The sequence below is a fragment of the Nomascus leucogenys genome, chromosome 7b (genome assembly GCF_006542625.1).
Source record: "Nomascus leucogenys isolate Asia chromosome 7b, Asia_NLE_v1, whole genome shotgun sequence".
NCBI lineage: Eukaryota > Metazoa > Chordata > Mammalia > Primates > Hylobatidae > Nomascus > Nomascus leucogenys.
In genome coordinates, this window is record NC_044387.1 from 52966221 (window position 1) to 52984114 (window position 17894).

Consider the following 17894-nt stretch of genomic DNA (forward strand, 5'->3'; position numbering starts at 1 on the left):
TGAACTCCTGGGCTCAAGTGATACTTCTGCCTCAGCCTCCCGCATAGCTGCAAACCACAAGTATCTGCCACTATACCTGGCTAATTAAAAATTTTTTTTTAGACATGGGGTTGAGAGGTGACAACATGCTAGCAGCCCTTGCTCGCTCTCGGTGCTTCCTCTGCCTGGGAGTCCACTCTGGCCGCGCTTGAGAAGCCCTTCAGTCCACCCTTGCACTTGGGAGCCCCTCTCTGCGCTGGCTGAGACCGAAGCCGGCTTCCTCGGCTTGCGGGGAGGTGTGGAGGGAGAGAAGTGGGCGGGAACCGGGGCCAGTGCGAGTTCCGGGTGGTCGGAGGCTCCGCACTCGGAGCGGCCGGCCGGCGCCGCTGGCCCTGGGCACTGAGGCGCTTAGCACCCAGGCCAGCAGCTGCGGAGGGTGCGCTGGGTCCCCCAGCACTGCTGGCCCGCCCGCGCCGCGCTCCAATTCTCACCGCGCCTCAGCCGCCTCCCCGCGGGGCAGGGCTCGGGACCTGCAGCCCGCCATGCCCGAGCACCCTACTCCCCCACTGGTGGGATCGCGCGCCGCCAGAGCCTCCACGGCACCCCGTCCCATGGACTGCCCAAGCGCTGATTAGTGCGGGAAGCTCAGCCCGTGGCCCCAGCGCAAGATCCACTAAGCGAACCCAGCTGGGCTCCTGAGTCGGCTGCAGGTGTGCGGGGGTGGGGGTGGGGGAGCTGGATTGGAGAACTTCTATGTCTAGCTAAAGGGTTGTAGATGCACCAATCAGCACTCTGTGTCTAGCTAAAGGTTTGTAAACACACCAATCAGCACCCTGTCAAAATGGACCAGTCAGCTCTCTGTAAAAGGGACCAATCAGGTCTCTGTAAAATGGACCAATCGGCAGGATGTGGGTGGGGTCAGATAAGGAAATAAAAGCAGGCTACCCGAACCAGCAGTGGCAACACGCTTGGGTTTCCTCACACGTTGTGGATTGTTTGTGTTTTTGTTTTGCTCTTTGCAATAAATCTTGCTGCTGGCCAATTGTTGGGTCTACGCTGCGTTTGTGAGCTGTAACACTCACCGCGAAGGTTTGCAGCTTCACTCCTGCAGCCAGCGAGACCACGAACCCACTGGGAGGAACGAACAACTCCAGACGCGCTGCCTTTAAGAGCTGTAACATTCACGGCGAAGGCCTGCAGCTTCACTCCTGAAGTCAGTGAGACCGCGAACCCACCAGAAGGAAGAAACTCCAGACCCGTCCGAACATCCGAAGGAACAAACTCTGGATATACCATCTTTAAGAACCGTAACACTCACCGCGAGGGTCCACGGCTTTATTCTTGAAGTCGGCGAGACCAAGAACCCGCCAGTTCCGGACACAGAGTCTTCATGTTGCCCAGGCTCTTTTGGAACTATTTGCTTTTAAGTGATCCTCCTGCCTTGGCTTCCGGAAGTGCTGGTGTTTCAGGTGTGATCTGCTGTGCCTGGACTAACACATGTTGATTGAAAGCTAAGTATGTGCTAGGCACTAAGGACTATAGTAAGTGAAGAGAGCACGTGAAAATTCTGGCCTTTATAGGGGCTGTGTTCTGGAGGAGGAGTGGGGGTGGGATTGGGAGTTAAGCTGCAATTTAAATAGGGAGTGAACACAGACACATCGAGAAGACTTTAGGTGACGATGTGAGCCATGCAGAAGGAAAAGCATTTGAGGCCGAGGGAACAGCATGTGCAACGTTCTTGAGGTGGGAATGTGCTTGGAAGGGTGTATCCTGGAGGTCAGTGTGATTGACAGGGAGGGTAGAAGGGGAGGGTTGCTAGGACAGGTGGTCATGGGGGGGCGCTACAAAGACTTCGGAATGTATTCTGTGAGACAGGTGCTATGTTTGCTAGGTTACAACTGGACGTTGTGGGGTAGTGGGGGAAGCCTTTGAGGGTCCCATGGGACCACTACTCAGCTCCAGTATGTGTACGCGGAAAACAGTTTTAAGTCATCTCCTGGCTTTGGGGTTGCGTTTTCTCTCCCCAGCCTCTCTCCCCTTTAAGGGGAGACTCGAGATTTCATACGGTGAATCCTAAGTGTCTATGGCCACCTCATGGGCTTAAAACAGCAGCTGACAAGGCAGGTGTATGTTTGGGCCCGGACCGAAGTATGGCGATAAGAACACTTGCTTAAATTAAGTCTTGACAAAGCCTCCCCGGCGGGATTGGCTCCTGGCCCTGGGTCAGTGGAGCTGGCCCAGGGCCTCTGAGGGGGCAGGACATGGGGGGTGAGGCCCCACATGGAGTTCCCTCGCATTGTGCCTTTCTGCTAAGGCCCTCTGGGAAGGCTGGCAGCCCCGGGGCTAAGGACAGCCCCTAGGACAGCCAGGATTCCCCCTGGAGCCTGAAGCTGAGGGTGATTCTTGGGAAGCGGCTACTGACGTGGCCAGGCCTGGGCTGGAGAGGAAGGCGGGTGGTGGCGGCCAAGACAGCCACCTCACGTCAGGCCTATTTATAATTCGGGCTTTGCTCCTTAGGCATGGAGCCTGTGAGTCACTCAGGGGCCTCGCCAGTGTCTCCCAAGGGGGTGGGAGGGGAGGGTTTCTTTCCTTCCCTTCTTTCCCCCATCCCCTCTCCCCTTTTGCCCACCCTCCAAGCTTCTTGTGCCTTTTTAAATTTAATTTTTTTTTGAGACAGTTTCACTCTTGTTACCCAGGCTGGAGTGCAATGGCTCGATCTCGGCTGACCGCAACCTCCGCCTCCCAGGTTCAAGCGATTCTCCTGCCTCAGCCTCTCCAGTAGCTGAGATTACAGGCATGCGCTGGCACGCCCATCTAATTTTGTATTTTTAGTAGAGACGAGGTTTCTCCATGTTGGTCAGTCTGGTCTTGAACTCCTGACCTCAGGTGATTTGCCTGCCTCGGCCTCCCAAAGTGTTAGGGTTACAGGCGTGAGCCACCACGCCCAACCACCTTCCTGTGCCTTTGCAAGCTGGAGATCTGATGCAATTTGAATGTCTGTCCCCTCCAGATCTCATGTTGAAGTGTCATCCCCAGTGTTGGAGGTGGGACCTAGTGGGAGGTGTTTGGGTCATGGGGGCAGATCCCTCCTGAATGGCTTGGTGCCCACCCTGGGTTAATCAGTGAGTTCTTGCTCTATGTGTTCACCGGAAAGCTGCTTGTTTAAAACGAATCTGGCACTTCCCTCCTGTCTCTCTGTCTCGCTCCCTCTCTCATCATGTGATGCCAGCTCCCCTTCCCCTTCTGCAGTTATTGGAAGCTCCCTGAGGCCTCAGCAGATGCAGATGCAGATGCAGATGCAGGTGCAGGTGCAGGTGCAGTGCTTCTTGTACAGCCTGCAGAACTGTGAGCCAATTAAACTTTTTTCTTTTTTTTTTTCTTTCCCCCCATGCCCCATCGCCCAGGCTGGAGTGCAGTGGTGCAATCTCAGCTCGCTGCAAGCTCTGCCTCCCGGGTTCACGCCATTCTCTTGCCTCAGCCTCCCGAGTAGCTGGGACTACAGGCGCCCGCCACCATGCTTAGCTAATTTTTTGTATTTTTAGTAGAGATGGGGTTTCACCGTGTTAGCCAGGATGGTCTTGATCTCCTGACCTCGTGATCCACCTGCCTCAGCCTCCCAAAGTGCTGGGATTACAGGCATGAGCCACTGCGCCTGGCCAAACTTTTTTCTTTGTGACTTACCCAGCCCTAGATATTCCTTTATAGCAACACAAAACAGGCTAATTCGAAAGCCCACACTGTGGGAAACTTTTTCTTAAGGTAAAGACTTGGCTGTTGGCACTTGGGCATGTTTTTGTGGCCTCCCATTGGGCACATGACCTCATTAGAGCTGAAATGCTCCTTGGATTTTTGGATCCTGAGATTTCCCCCTTGCAGGGCTTCGTAGGCATGCTGAGGTCTCAGCTAGTGACGTGCTGATAGGCGTGGAATGGCCAGCTCCCAGAATAAAAGCCCTGATTTGTAGCATTTGCCAATTTCTGTGGTGTAAACAGTCCCATGGTTGCCGTTAAGTTATGAATTGGGCTTTGCTGAATGCAGAGTTGGAAAGAGATGTTCACAATGGATTCTCAGAAGATGATGAGTGGGGGCTTCAGCACAGCAGCAGGGCCCAGCCAGCTCTTGGGCTCACCAGCTTCTAGGATGTGAAACTGCCTAAGCAGCCTTCACCTTTTCGTCTCAAAAATGTACCATTTCTCTGTATTGGGAACATTCCATGTCCTTCTATTTGAAACTATATATTGTTGGCTGGGTGCAGTGGCTCATGCCTGTAATCCCAGCACTTTGGGAGGCTGAGGCAGGTGGATCACTTTAGGCCAGGAGTTCGAGACCAGCCTGGTCAACACGGCAAAACCCCGTCTCTACTGAAAATACAAAAATTAGCCAGGCCTGGTGGCATGTGCCTGTAATCCCAGCTACTCGGGAGGCTTAGAGAGGAGAATCACTTGAACCCAGGAGTTCAAGAGGCGGAGGTTGCAGTGAGCCAAGATTGTGCCACTGCTCTCCGACCTAGGCAACAGAGCAGGACTCTGTCTCAAAAAAAAAAAAAAAAAAAAAAGAAAATATTATTGTTAACTACAGCCATCATACAGTGCTATAGAACACTAGAACTTACAAAAGCTTAACATACACCTCTTATATGGCATACTATTCTCTAGGTATCAGGCAGGGAATGAAAATGCATGTCCATTCAACACTTCTGCATGAAAATCATAGCAGTTTTAGTTATAATAGCCACCTTCTAGTCAAGTCACTGAAGGGGAGCTACTTCCAGGCTTACAAGGCCTTAAAGAAGTCCTGGTCAGGCCAGGTGCAGCGGCTCACGCCTGTAATCCCAGCACTTTGGGAGGCCGAGGGTCGGATCACAAGGTCAGGAGTTAGAGACTAGCCTGGCCAACGTGACGAAACGCCATCTCTACAAAAAATTAGCCAGGTGTAGTGGCACGTGCTTGTAGTCCCAGCTACTCAGGAGGCTAAGGCAGGAGAATTGCTTGAACTCAGGAGGTGGAGGTTGCAGTGAGCCGAGAGAGTGTGCCATTGTACTCCAGCCTGGGCAACAGAGCAAGACTCATCTCAAAAAAAAAAAAAAAAAAACCAAAACGAAAAACAAAACTGCTGGTCAGTGGTTGCTCTGGCAGCTGGGATGGAGGGTGGGTGTCTCTCAGGAGGGGTCAGTGAAGCACATTGCTCAGAGGGCCTGGCCAACCAGAGCTAGAAGTGAGAAAAGCCAAAGGCAGAAGAGACACCTTCCTCCACTCAAGACTGCTTCTACTAAGACCTTGGTATATTTCCTTCCACTTGATTTTTTACAGGAAGCCTTTTGTTGTTCATTTTGGACAGCTCTGGCGTGTGCAACATTGTACTCAATCTTACTCACTGTACAAGCTGAGACAAGCACCTTCCAATGATTCTGCAAATGTTTCCCAAACAACTCTCACACACTGCAGGGGTGGGGATGTGGAAAAGGATATAGTCACTTTGGAAAACAGTTGGAAAGTTTCTTTGTTGTTTTGTTTGTTCGTTAGTTTGTTTTTGAGACCAAGTCTCACTCCATTGCCTAGGCTGGAGTGCAGTGGCACCATCTTGGCTTACTGTAACCTCCGCCTCCCGGATTCGAGCAATTCTCCCACCTCAGCATCCCGAATAGCTGGGATTACAGGTGCCTGCCACCACGCCCGGCTAATATTTGTATTTTTAGTAGAGACAGCGTTTTCCCATGTTGGCCAGCCTGGTCTCGGACTCCTGACCTCAGGGGATCCACCCACCTCGGCCTCCCAAAGGGTTGGGATTACAGACGTGAGCCACCACGCCTGGCAGGAAAGTTTTTTTTTTTTTTTAAATTAAATGTAAAATTATCATACTACTCAGCAATTTCACTCAGAGGAACCTATGTGACTTTGCAGCGACATTATTCATAGTGCCCATACAGTGGAAACAGTCTAACTGCCCATCACCTGTTGCATGGATTAAGAAGAAAAAAAAAAGCAAAAGCCTGTCTATCCATGCAACAGGAATGCAATTGAGCAACAAAGTAATGAGGGGCTGACATACACAGGAACATGGATGAATGTTAAAAACATGCAAAGTGAAAGGGGCCAGGGTTAAATGACCAAATACTTTATGATTCCGTTATAGCGAATGTCCAAAAAGGGCACATTTATAGAGATTAGATTTGTGATTGCCTGGGGCTGAGAGAGGGAACAACTAGTGACAGTAAATGGGCATGAAGAGAAGAGTTTTTTTGGGGGTGATGAGAATTTTTTTTTTTTTTTTTGAGAGAGAGTCTTACTCTGTTGCCCAGGCTGGAGTGCAGTGGCATGATCTCGGCTCACTGCAGGCGGCTCCTCCCGGGTTCACGCCATTCTGCCTCAGCCTCCCGAGTAGCTGGGACTATAGGCACCCGCCGCCACGCCCGGCTAATTTTTTGTATTTTTAGTAGAGACAGGGTTTCACCTTGTTAGCCAGGATGGTCTCGATCTCCTGACTTCGTGATCCGCCCGCCTGCCTTGGCCTCCCAAAGTACTGGGATTACAGGCGTGAGCCACTGCGCCTGGCTGGGGTGATGAGAATTTCTAAAGTTAGATTGTGGTGACAATTGCACAGCTCTGTAAATTTATTAAAAATCAAGTTGAAAGTTAGAAAGGATTAATGTTATGACATACAAACAATACCCCAATATAGCTGTTTAAAAACAAATACCCAAAGGATTATAAATCATACTACTATAAAGACATATACACATATATGTTTATTGTGGCACTGTTCACAATAGCAAAGACTTGGAACGAACCCAAATGTCCATCAATGATAGACTAGATAAAGAAAATGTGGCACATGTAATACTACGCAGCCATAAAAGAGAATGAGTTCATGTCCTTTGCAGGGACATGGATGAAGCTGGAAACCGTCATTCTCAGTAAACTAACACAGAAACAGAAAACCAAACACTGCACGTTCTCACTCAAATAGGAGTTGAACAGTGAGAACACATGGACACAGGGAGGGGAACATCACACACAGGGGCCTGTCGAGGGGTGGGGGACTAGGGCAGGGAGAGCATTAGGAGAAATACCTAATGTAGATGATGGGTTGATGGGTGCAGCAAACCACCATGGCACGTGTATACCTATGTAACAAACCTGCGTGTTCTACACATATATCCCAGAACTTAAAGTATAATAAAAATAAAAGTTACAACTTTGGCTGGGAAGTAACAGGTGTAAATAAACAAGGAAATATAGTAATTGTGTGGAGATATGGCAAGTAAAAACAATGCTTGCTAAACACTTTTTGATGGATTCATACTGTTACTGCGAATTGGAGGTCTCTATTTGACGTTCTCTAGTTATCGGACATCGTGTCTGCTCTTTCAGTGCTACAGTCAGCATGGTGATGAAATTTTCTGGTTTAGGATTACTTCCTCAAACTTGTTTCCCAGAAAAGGGCTTTCTAGGTCAAAAGTTACCAAATTTTCTAAGGCTCTCAATATGATGACGAATTATTTCTCCAAGCGTGGGACACATTGAGAGCTACAGTCTCCTGCCCTTACCTCATCTTCCAACTATGGAACCAAATATTCCCTCCACAAAGAAAACCCATGATTCATGGTGGTTAGAAGTCAGAATAGTGGTTTCCTGGCTGGGCGTGGTGGCTCACGCCTGTAATCCCAGCACTTTGGGAGGCTGAGGTAGGCAGATCATGAGGTCAGGAGTTTGAGTCCAGCCTGGCCAACATGATGAAAACCCTTCTCTACCAAAAATATAAAAAATTAGCCGGATGTGGTGGCATACACCTGTAATCCCAGCTACTTGGGTGGCTGAGGCAGAATTGCTGGAACCGGGGAGGCGGAGGTTGCAGTGAGCTGAGATTACACCACTGCATTCCAGCCTGGGCAACAGAGCAAGACGCTATCTCAAAAAAAAAAAAAAAAATCACACAAAATCAAAAAAACAATAATAGTGGTTTCCCTTGAGGAAATATTGACCAGAAGGGAGCATGAGGGAAATTCTAGGTCTCTGTTTACTTTTTGAATTGAGATGTTATTTACATACAGTAAAATGTCCAATCTTAATTGTACAGCTGGGTGAAGTTTTGCATATGATACACTTGTGCAATCATCCTTCAGATCAAGATACGAGGCATTTCCTGAGCCCCAGAAGGTTCCCTCATGCTTCTTCCCAACCAAAAGTGAATGGCTCCTCTGACCTCCTTTACCATAGATTAGATTTGCCTGTTCTTGAGCTTCTTAAAAATAAAATTATAACTTTTAAATCTTGATCAGGGTGCTAGTTATATTGGTGTGTTATTTCTGTAAGAGCCACTGAGCTATACCTTATGATATATTTTTCTGGTTGTATATTATGTCTCAATAAATGTGTGGGGCCAAGAGGAAGAATATTTCAGGGCACTGTTCGCTGTGTGGCCTGCAGGGTCCTGCCTGACCATCCTTCTTGCAGAGGTAGCTGACAGTGTCTGTACCTGACTGTGCCCATTCCCCTATGTGGTCTTGGTTTATGGCGTTGGTGGGGGTGGGAGTAGGGCTGTGCCCATGAGCTAACCTGTCTCTCTCTTCTCTCCCCACTGTGTCCCTGTGTGTCAGTTCTGTGTCTATCCATCTCATGTGCTGCGTGTGTCTGTAAAGCCTCATTCCGTGCTGTCTGGCAGGAAGCTCCATCTCATCTCATCATCTCACGGCCCTGGCACTGCCTCAGCATGGCCATCTCATCACGCCTCGCCCTGTGGGAACAGAAGGAAAGTGACGCTCATGTCTGGGGCTGCAGCCATCTGCAAGGACTGACTCGACCCTCGGGAGACAAGTCCAACCTTTCCCACCTTGAGTGGGGAGTCTGACATCCAGCCCTCCTAGTAGCATGTGCAATCCCACCTTCAACCTTCTCCCAGCCAGCTCGGTTAGCCTTGGCCTTTCCAACCCAGCTGGACACTGATGGCCACACCCTTGACTCCCCCCAGGGCTGCCTGGTCGTTTCCTGTTCCACAGGTGGTGGGGGGGGGTGGTAGACCAGCTGTCCCAGCTGGATCCTCATGGCAGCTCTGATGAGCACTGGAGTTTGGGTGGGAGGAGGGGCACATGGGGGACAGAGGCAGGGCTGTCAGCTGCCAGGTTTGTGCCACAGGGGTGGGTTTCTGTGGTCCCTGCCTTCGGGCACCATAGAGTACTGGCAACGGGCTCCCTTCAGATAGTCCTTTCTCCCCTTTAGTATTTTTCATGATATGCTATGAAGGGCTGCCTCTTTCTAAGATGCCTGTTACCTCCTGCACCCTCACTCCACCTTGTGCATGTGATTTGATGAGTTGGAGGTGGGAGGGTGAGAAGCTGCTTTCTGGCTGCCTCCTGCCTGCTCCTGCGGCTTCCAGCCTGATCTGGGGGTAGCAGCTAAAATGGCATTGGAAGCTGCAGAGGGTGCCTTAAGACTGTCTCTCGGCCAGGCGCGGTGGCTCATAACTGTAATCCCAGCACTTTGGGAGGCCGATGCAGGTGGATCATGAGGTCAGGAGTTCGAGACCAGTCTGGCCAACATAGTGAAACCACGTCTCTACAAAAAATACAAAAAATTAACCGGGTGTAGTGGTGTGTGCCTGTCATCCCAGCTACTCAGGAGGCTGAGGCAGGAGACAGAGGTTGCAGTGAGCCAAGATCGCGCCATTGCACTCCAGCCCGGGCGACAGTGTGAGACTCCGTCTCAAAGAAAAAAAAAAAAAAGACTGTCTCTCACTTATGAAGTGTCTTTCAGTCCCACATCAGGAAGGAAAGAAGGGAAATGATGTTGATATGGGCTCCGCAGTGCTGCCCCTGCTTCTCTGTGCCTGGGCAGGGGTCTGCATCCACCAGCTTTATCCCATGGCCTTGTCTCCCGGCCTTTGCTATCTCCTTTGAATTCCTCCCTTATCAGTTGGGCTACACACAGCAAGTCTTGGCCACACATGCACAGAGGTTCTTGATAAGGAGGCTATTTTAAACCAGTATGGAGCTCTTCCATATAAAGCACTGGTGACTTTTTTTTCTTCTCATGGGCTGTCACTGATGCAGGCTAAAGACACACTTCAGTCGGCCACAGCCGGTCTCATGCCTCAGCCTCCAAGTCACTGTGGCAACAGAGGGGTCTCAGCTGCACCACAAGTCCAGCCAGTGCTGGCCTAGGCCATATTTCTGGGGGGTAAAATATCAGGGTCCAACCTGCCTGTTCTAGGACCCAGTGTTAGAGAGCCCCTGGCTGGCCAAGTCCTGGTTTAAGGACCATCAGGAAGCCACAGCACTGTCAGCCGAGTGGGTTGGAGCCACAAGGTCAGGTCCTTATATAAATCATGGCTATAAGCCTTTCCCTATCTTACCATGTTCCTGGTGCACAGTAAGTGATTAATTGGTTCATCTATTATATTAACTATAAGCTGAGGGGAACCAGGAGAGTGTGGATGATTCCCTGTGATCCATCCCTTTCTGGAAACGGGGAAACCTCCTTTCAGAGCAGTTCCTGGAAATGGGCATGTCCCGTGGCAAGGAAGGGAACCAGCAGCATTGACCATGCAAGTGACTGTTCATATCACAAGGAGACTGGATCCAGGCAGAAATCACATTGACCCGCATAATTCCTGGCTGCCCCTGTGTTCCATTTTCATGTGCTGTTTCAGGGACCCCCCCTGAGTCCTGCTGGGCCTCACCTGCTTGGCTGTGGCTTCTCATACATGGGCTTGGTCGTGTATGTCCTCCTCTGCCCCCTCCCAGGCTCCATCACAAACTTTTTGAAGGGCACCTTGCTCCTGCTGGTTGACTCACTGAGCTCTCTCCTTCCTTGCTTCTGCAAAACAGATTCGGGAAGAGGACAAGATCCCTCCACCGTCCTCGCCCCCTCCCCTTTTCTCTGTCATCCCAGGGGGCTTCATTAAGCAACTGGTCCGGGAGACTGAAAAAGAGGCCAAGGAAGCGAGACAGAGGAAACAGTCAGCTCTCGCCTCTCCGGAACGAGAGGTAAGTGGTTCCTAGGAAGGAGGACCAGATGCGTCTCCATACCCATCGTTCTGTCTTGTGAGCTTTCTCTGAGTCATTTGTCCATTTGTCATCCTACCTTTGCTCCTGCTATCCTGGCTTTGAGGAATGTCCTTTATTCAACTTGGTCTATTGAGCTCTTATGTACCCTTCAAAACCCAGCTCAAATAGCACATCTCTGGAAAATTCTTCCATTGCCTGCCTTCCTCTGAATCCTGCTGCACCTTCTATGCCTGTCTTAACTGGTTGGTTGGCATAGTACTTATTTGATTATATGACTTATTTGACTAGGAATTCCTTAAGAGCAACAATGATTTCTCTCATTCAATTCTATATCTTGAGCAGCCCTCATAGTACTTGGCCGGTAGTGAGTGCTTAACAGTTTGTTTAGTGAATGAATAAATGATATTCATTGATGCATGGTTGGAGGGGATTACTTGACCACCATTTTTATAGAAAAGGAAACCTAGATACTGGCTAAGATGTATAGTTGGTTAACTTTAAGCAGAAAGCTATTGAGTTGGTACTAACTGGCGTAGCTGCATTGATTGTTAAAATATTGAATCCTTCATACCAGGTGGTAAATGGTTGTAACCCGTGGCCCCCCAAGTGCCCTCCAGTTGCCATGTTTACCCAGGTCCCTCTCCTGAGTCCCTTGGAATGGCTACAGTCCAATAATTACAGGGTTAATGCTTGGCACAGGTAGGAACCTCCGTACCTTCCTCCAGCTGGTGTCCCTCCTGATTGGTCGACGTCCACTAAAAATCCTTAGCTATTCTGAATAGCGCTGCTGGATTGAAGCGATAGTTGAATACAATGAGGCCCTTACACTTTAAGGATTTGTAAACTTGTCGCTGGTGGTGGCCACTGCTATTTCTCTCGTCCTCTTTAGCCATGGAACCTGGGCAGGATGACAAGGTGGACCATGAGGGAGGCAGGCTTAGAGTGCAATGCATCTTGGGAGTATCCCTGTGTTAGGTAGAAAGGGCATCTCTTTGTGTCTCCAGCGCCCCCTTCAGACAAGGTGAATGCTGCAATGCTTGGGCTGAGAGGTCTGGTGGCTTGAGCCCAGTGACCTATCCTGGCTCTTCCCTCCCTTCCCCTTCAGCTTTGGTTTGCCCAGCTAGTCCCACATGTGCCTGCACTTGTGCAATGAACGACTTTGATGCATTAGAGAGGTCCTCCAGCAACTGAACAGCCGCAGCTGCTGAAATACCTCGGCCAAGTCTTTGTTGGGGTGGTTGACAGGGAAGACAGGCTCTGTTCCCACTCTTGCCTGACCTAAGGCATAAGTGGGGGCCAAAGTTGACCCCAGCAGGCTGTTGTTAGGTTATGATGAAATGTTACTGTGTGCTGTTTATCACCAGACAATGCTTCTTTGCTGCTCATGGGCTTATTTAGTACCCGTGCAGCAATGCAGGTGGATGGGATTCTACCCATTTATCACAGGTGGAGACTGAGGCCAAAAGAGGTCAAGTGATTTTCCCAAGGTCATAAGACCAGATAGAGGCAGAGCAAGGGGGAGAGCCTGTGTTTTCTCTGCTCTCACAAGATGCCTAGAAAAGGACCAGTCTGGTGAGTGAGGTGGCTGGGGTGGTGCCACAGAGACCTGGGGGGAAAGAGTTCCATGAGATTGACACCAGCAGTGCTGGTGTCACTGTGAGCAAGTAAAGAGGCAGAGCTAAGCCATGGATGGGGACCAACTGTCACTGCTGTGCCTGGATGGAGACTCAGAGCCAAGATGCAGTATGGCTCTGAGCCTCAGCCCACAGCAGGTGGCTGGATCATGGGCCAAGATATTCCTGGGGCTGGAGCAAGGGAGCCTCAGGACATGTTTCCACAAGGCAGCAAGCTCTGGCTGGTTCCTGCCAATTGAATTTTCTTGTCCCAGTCAATAAATAACTCCGTACTCTCTTGTCCCGGCACAACTGTTTCATTTGATCCTCATCTGATCCTTGCAAGAAGCCATTAGAAACCATCCCATTTTGCAGGAATAGAAAACAAGGCTTGGGGAAGTGACCTGGTTCTCCTAGGGCTACCCAGCCCTTGAGGAACAGGGAGAGGCTGGAATAACACTGGAGTGGAAAGTAACCCGTATTGAATGTCAAGGAGACCTAGATTCTAGCTCTGGCCCTGCCACTTTTTGTGGTCCTGGCTAAACCCCTTCCCCTTTCTTGGCCTCAGTTTACTCATCTGTAAAAATGTGCTATTAGTTTCCTATTAGCCCCAGTGATTCTAGAGGTGCTGTTTCCTCCATACGCTAAGAAGGGTGGCAGGGTGGGGGGACCAAAGACTTTGATGACTTTGAAGATCCAAAGGAAGAGAATCCATGGGCATATGAGGGTGGGGTGGGAGGAGGCTGGCACTGGCTATCTTGTTTGGCCCACCCCATGTTACTGTCTCATCTGTGGTGGTTGGTTAAAAATAAGGCACTGACTCACTTTTGAATATGGTGTAGACAGTGGTGAGATTGGCCAAGTGCAGTCAATCCCCCTTCCAAGGCTATGTCCTGCCTTCCCCCAGAAGGTCAGGAGGAGCTACTCAGCCATAGGCCCCAGAGCCGTGATGCTGAGCACCAGCTGCACCTCGTAATCACCTGGGCAGTCACAACCCAGACAGACTCAATCAGAGTCTCTGGGAATAAGGCCAAGGAGTTAAGGTTTTTAAAAGTGCCCCAGGAGATTCCAGAAAGCTCTAGAGAGAAAAGGAAGGGCATCTAATATGCAGCAGTTCAAGGCACTGGCTTTGGAGTCAGAGAGAACTGGCTTTACATTTCACCTTTGTAGCTGGGTCACCTTACATCTTTACATCTACTTCTTTTCTTGTAGAATGGGGAGAGAAGTTCAGAATCTACTCCAGTTGTTCCTTAGGAGGATTAAATAGGAGATTGCATGATGGTGATATAGAGCTCATTGCAAGGAAGATATAAATGATAGATATTATTATTATTGTGATTATTACAAAGATGAAAACAGAGACTTTGCTGTGGCATTGGTCACCTAAAACAGGAGAGAGACACAAAAGCCAGAATGGAACACAGAAGGTGGCCACGCTGTGATTGGTGTACTAGCATAGTGCTCTGGAACTTTGTGCAAGCTTGGAACAATTTCTGATTGAGTTCTTCAGGCAAAGATTTGTAGAGAGGAGATAGAAGAGATATTTGAGCTGGGTATAGAAGGTGAGTAGACCATGAACAAGTGAAGAGGGGAAAGGGCACGCCGGGCAGCAAGCTCAGCATGGGCAACAGCCTGGAAGCAGGGAAGGGTCAGGTGGGAGAAGGTGACCAGTACAGTTCATGCATAGGAACAAGTAGGGACAATATGGTCAGATTGGAGGCTGGGGTTCTTTGTTGAGGAATTTGAAAGACCAATGGTGGTGCCAAATGATTTTCCTTTAGGCTGTGGGCAGCTACCCAAATCTTTTGATCTGGTATAAAATGGCTGACAGCAAATCGAAGGGACAGCAGTTCACAGTCTGTGGCAATGGCCCAAGTGAGGGATAGCGGACATAGGTTTGGAAAAAGAGACACAGATGTGAAGCTTGGCAGGGTGGAATCAACATGCCCCTGGGACTGGTTTCAATGCAAGAGGAGGGGGAGAATCCCAGATTCCCAGGCATGGGTGTCTCTGAGGCTGTGCTAGCATTGTCCTAGATGGAAGAACCCTGGCTAGGGCTGGTGGTGAAGCGAGACATCAGGGTGGAACTTGCTTATGAGGTTGAGGTCTTTTTCTGCAGAGATGGAGGCACAGCTGGACCTGTGAGCTCTTCAGGCCACAGCCAGGCTGGTTTGAGGATGAAGCCCTGTGCAAGGCTAAAATCACAAGACAGTAAAAAGGACTTGGAGGGGAGCAGGCAGTGAAAACTGCTTGGGTGTTATGCAGTCACAAATGTCTAGGTCAGGTAAGAGTGGGGGACCCCAGGGGCAGAAACCAGGACCCTCAGCTGGTATGGGAAGTGTGATATGGGGACCAGGGCAGTGGAAGTAGCAGCAGCTCAGTTTGTTCCTCTCTCTATGATCTCCAAAGTGCATTTCTACATCTCATCCTACAAAAGATGTGGATGGTCAGGTGGTATCTGCCTGTACTGGAGAAACCCGAAGCCCAGAGAGAAGAGATGGTAGCCCAGATAGACATAGAAGGAAGCCTAGCTGGAGAGTGTTAGAGCCAAGATGAGAACAGGTCATCTAGTGACAGGCCCTGAGTCCTTTCCCGGATCCCCTACTGGCCTAGGAAGAATCCAGGCAGAAATAACAACAGTAGTAGCAGCAGCTTCTGTTGTTGAGGACACACTATGCGCTGGGCTCAGTTTCTGCATATTATCACACATTCTCACACCTACCCTGCAAGGTAGGCTTTTATCATCCTCATTTTATTGATTAAAAAACAGACTCAGAGAGGAGAAGTCATTTAGCTAAGGTCACACAGCTGTAGAGTGTCAGAGTCAGGAGTTGAACTTGGTTCTGTTGGGCTCCAAAGTCCACTCCTTCCCCTCCATCACTTAACTTTGAGGGGCTGGGCCAAGGTCAAGGGTGCTAGGCTTGGCCATGCTTGTTGGATTTGGAGGTGCTCGAGCATCTGTGGAAGGATGAATGGAGAAGTGAACAACGAAATGAATGAATGAACGCGTGAGTGAATGACAAAGCTGTCAGGTCAGCAAGCAGCTATGTAGGCATGGTTGTGTTCTCTCTCCTAGACCCCAGAAATTTCCATCAGCCAACCCAACAGCAAGTCCAGCAGTGGCATCAGATCTGGAAGCCAGCAGATCTCTCAGGACAACCAGTCAAGCTCTCCTGGGAGCTCAGACATTCTGGGCAAGGAGAGCGAGGGGTCCGGCAGCCCCGACCCTGAGCGGATGACCAGCATCAATGGTGAGAAGGCCCAGGAGCTGGGCTCCAGTGTGACACCAGCCAAAAAGACTCTCCCCTTCAAGAGGGGCGTGAGGAGGGGTGATGTGTTGTTGATGGTGGCCAAGCTGGACCCGGACTCAGCCAAGCCAGAGAGGACTCATCCCCATGACACCCCCCCTTGCAAGACCCCTCCCCCAGCCACAGATACTGGAAAGGAAAAGAAAGGGGAGACCTCTAGGACTCCTTGTGGCCCCCAGGCCAGCACCGAGATCTTGGCTCCAAAAGCTGAGAAGACCCGGACTGGGGGTCTTGGGGACACAGGCCAAGGAAGTGTGGCACTGAAAAAAGGCGAGAAGGGTCAAAGCATAGTGGGGAAGGGGAGTGGGACCCCCAAGACCACAGAGCTGAAAGAGGCTGAGCCCCAGGGCAAAGACAGGCAGGGGACCAGGCCCCAAGCCCAAGGGCCCGGCGAGGGGGTGCGACCGGGGAAAGCAGAGAAGGAGGGAGCAGAGCCCACAAACACGGTGGAAAAGGGGAATGTCTCTAAGGACGTAGGGAGTGAAGGGAAGCACGTAGGGCCCCAAATCCCTGGGAGAAAGTGGGGAGGTTTCCTGGGAAGAAGGAGTAAGTGGGACGGTCCCCAGAATAAGAAGGACAAAGAAGGGGTGCTCTTAAGTAAGGCAGAGAAGACAGGTGAGCCTCAGACCCGGATGGAGAAGACAAGCCAAGTGCAGGGCAAGTTGGGGGATGATCTGAGAATGGGGGAGAAAGCAAGTGAGCTTCAGAGCACGACTGGGAAGGCAGGTGAGTCCTGGGATAAGAAGGAACAGATGGGGCAACCCCAGGGTAAGTCTGGGAACGCAGATGAAGCTCAGAGTCAGACAGAGAAGGGCTGTGAAGCCCCAAAGGAGGTGAGCACAATGGTGGAGTCGCCAATGGCTCCTGGGAAGGGAGGCTGGCCAGGAAGCCATGGGCAGGAAGCAGAGGAGCCCTGCTCAAGAGCAGGTGATGGGGCTGGTGCCCTGGAGACAGAGCGGGAAGGACCCAGCCAGCCTGCTCTGGAGAAGGATGCAGAAAGGCCTCGAATACAGAAGGAGAACCAAGATGGGCTGGCCCCCCAGGAGGACGGCAAAGGAGGCCAGAGCAGAGACTCAGACCAGGTGAGGGGGCTGCAGCCCTGGGAGCGGGGAGGGGCAGACAGGGCCCTCCAGAGATGCAGAGATTGGAAAGATCTGCCCCAGGGATGGACAAGGGGTGGACAGGGGCTGGGCAGGGAATTGGAGAGGGGTGGCTGGAACTGCAAGGCACCCAGAGGAGGGGATGAGCACTTCCTCCATGAGCAGAAGTCTTGAAATTTCCATTGCACCTGCCCTGGGGTGGGAATTCCCCACAGAGTGAGGGAAGGTCCCCAAAATGTGAGGTGTCTCCTCATGGCTGACATGGTAGAGCTTGCTTATGATGTCACATGACAGCTTTCAAACGGGATGGCATAACCAGTAGATTGTTAAAAATGCAGATTTCTGGGGCCAGCCATGGAGTCTTTCATTACAAAAGCCAGGAGTGGGGCCCAGGAATCTGCATTTATTTAATTTTTTTTTTCTTTTTGAAACGGAGTCTTGCTCTGTCACCCAGGCTAGATGGTGCAGTGGTGTGATCTCGGCTCTGCCTCTCAGGTCTCCACAACGGGAATCTGCATTTAAATAAGCACACTCCCTCTCCTGTTCTCCCCCAGGAGATTCTGATTTAGATGGCTCCAGAGCACACTGTGAGAAACCCCTGTGTAAGGTAGAAGATGGGCAGTGGTGCCATTTGCTGGTTTAATTTACGTGATGTTGGTTCTCAGGCTCCTGAGGACAGATGGTATGAGGCAGAGAAAGTCTGGCTGGCTCAGAAGGACGGATTTACTCTTGGTAAGTAGGGGTGTTAGCACCTTTGGAGGGTCTGAGTCTTCTCCTATGCCCCCTACTGCTGCCAACCATATGTTCCAGGTCCTGATTACACTTTAGTGGTCAGGAGGGGAGAGGAGCAGTGGAGACTGTCTTTCGAAGGCATTTGTGTCTGATAATGAGT

General features: G+C 50.6%; 1 protein-coding gene across 1 annotated transcript in view; it reads left to right on the top strand.

The window, feature by feature from the left end:
• The first annotated feature begins 8688 nt into the window (after window positions 1-8688).
• The window catches only part of MYO18B (myosin XVIIIB), a 269290-nt gene continuing 260084 nt past the window's right edge, over window positions 8689-17894 (top strand). The window contains exons 1-4 of the mRNA XM_030816000.1: window positions 8689-8742; window positions 10802-10960; window positions 15671-16984; window positions 17668-17734. Coding sequence (XP_030671860.1) covers window positions 8689-8742; window positions 10802-10960; window positions 15671-16984; window positions 17668-17734 — 1594 coding nt within the window. The remainder of the gene's footprint in view (window positions 8743-10801; window positions 10961-15670; window positions 16985-17667; window positions 17735-17894) is intronic.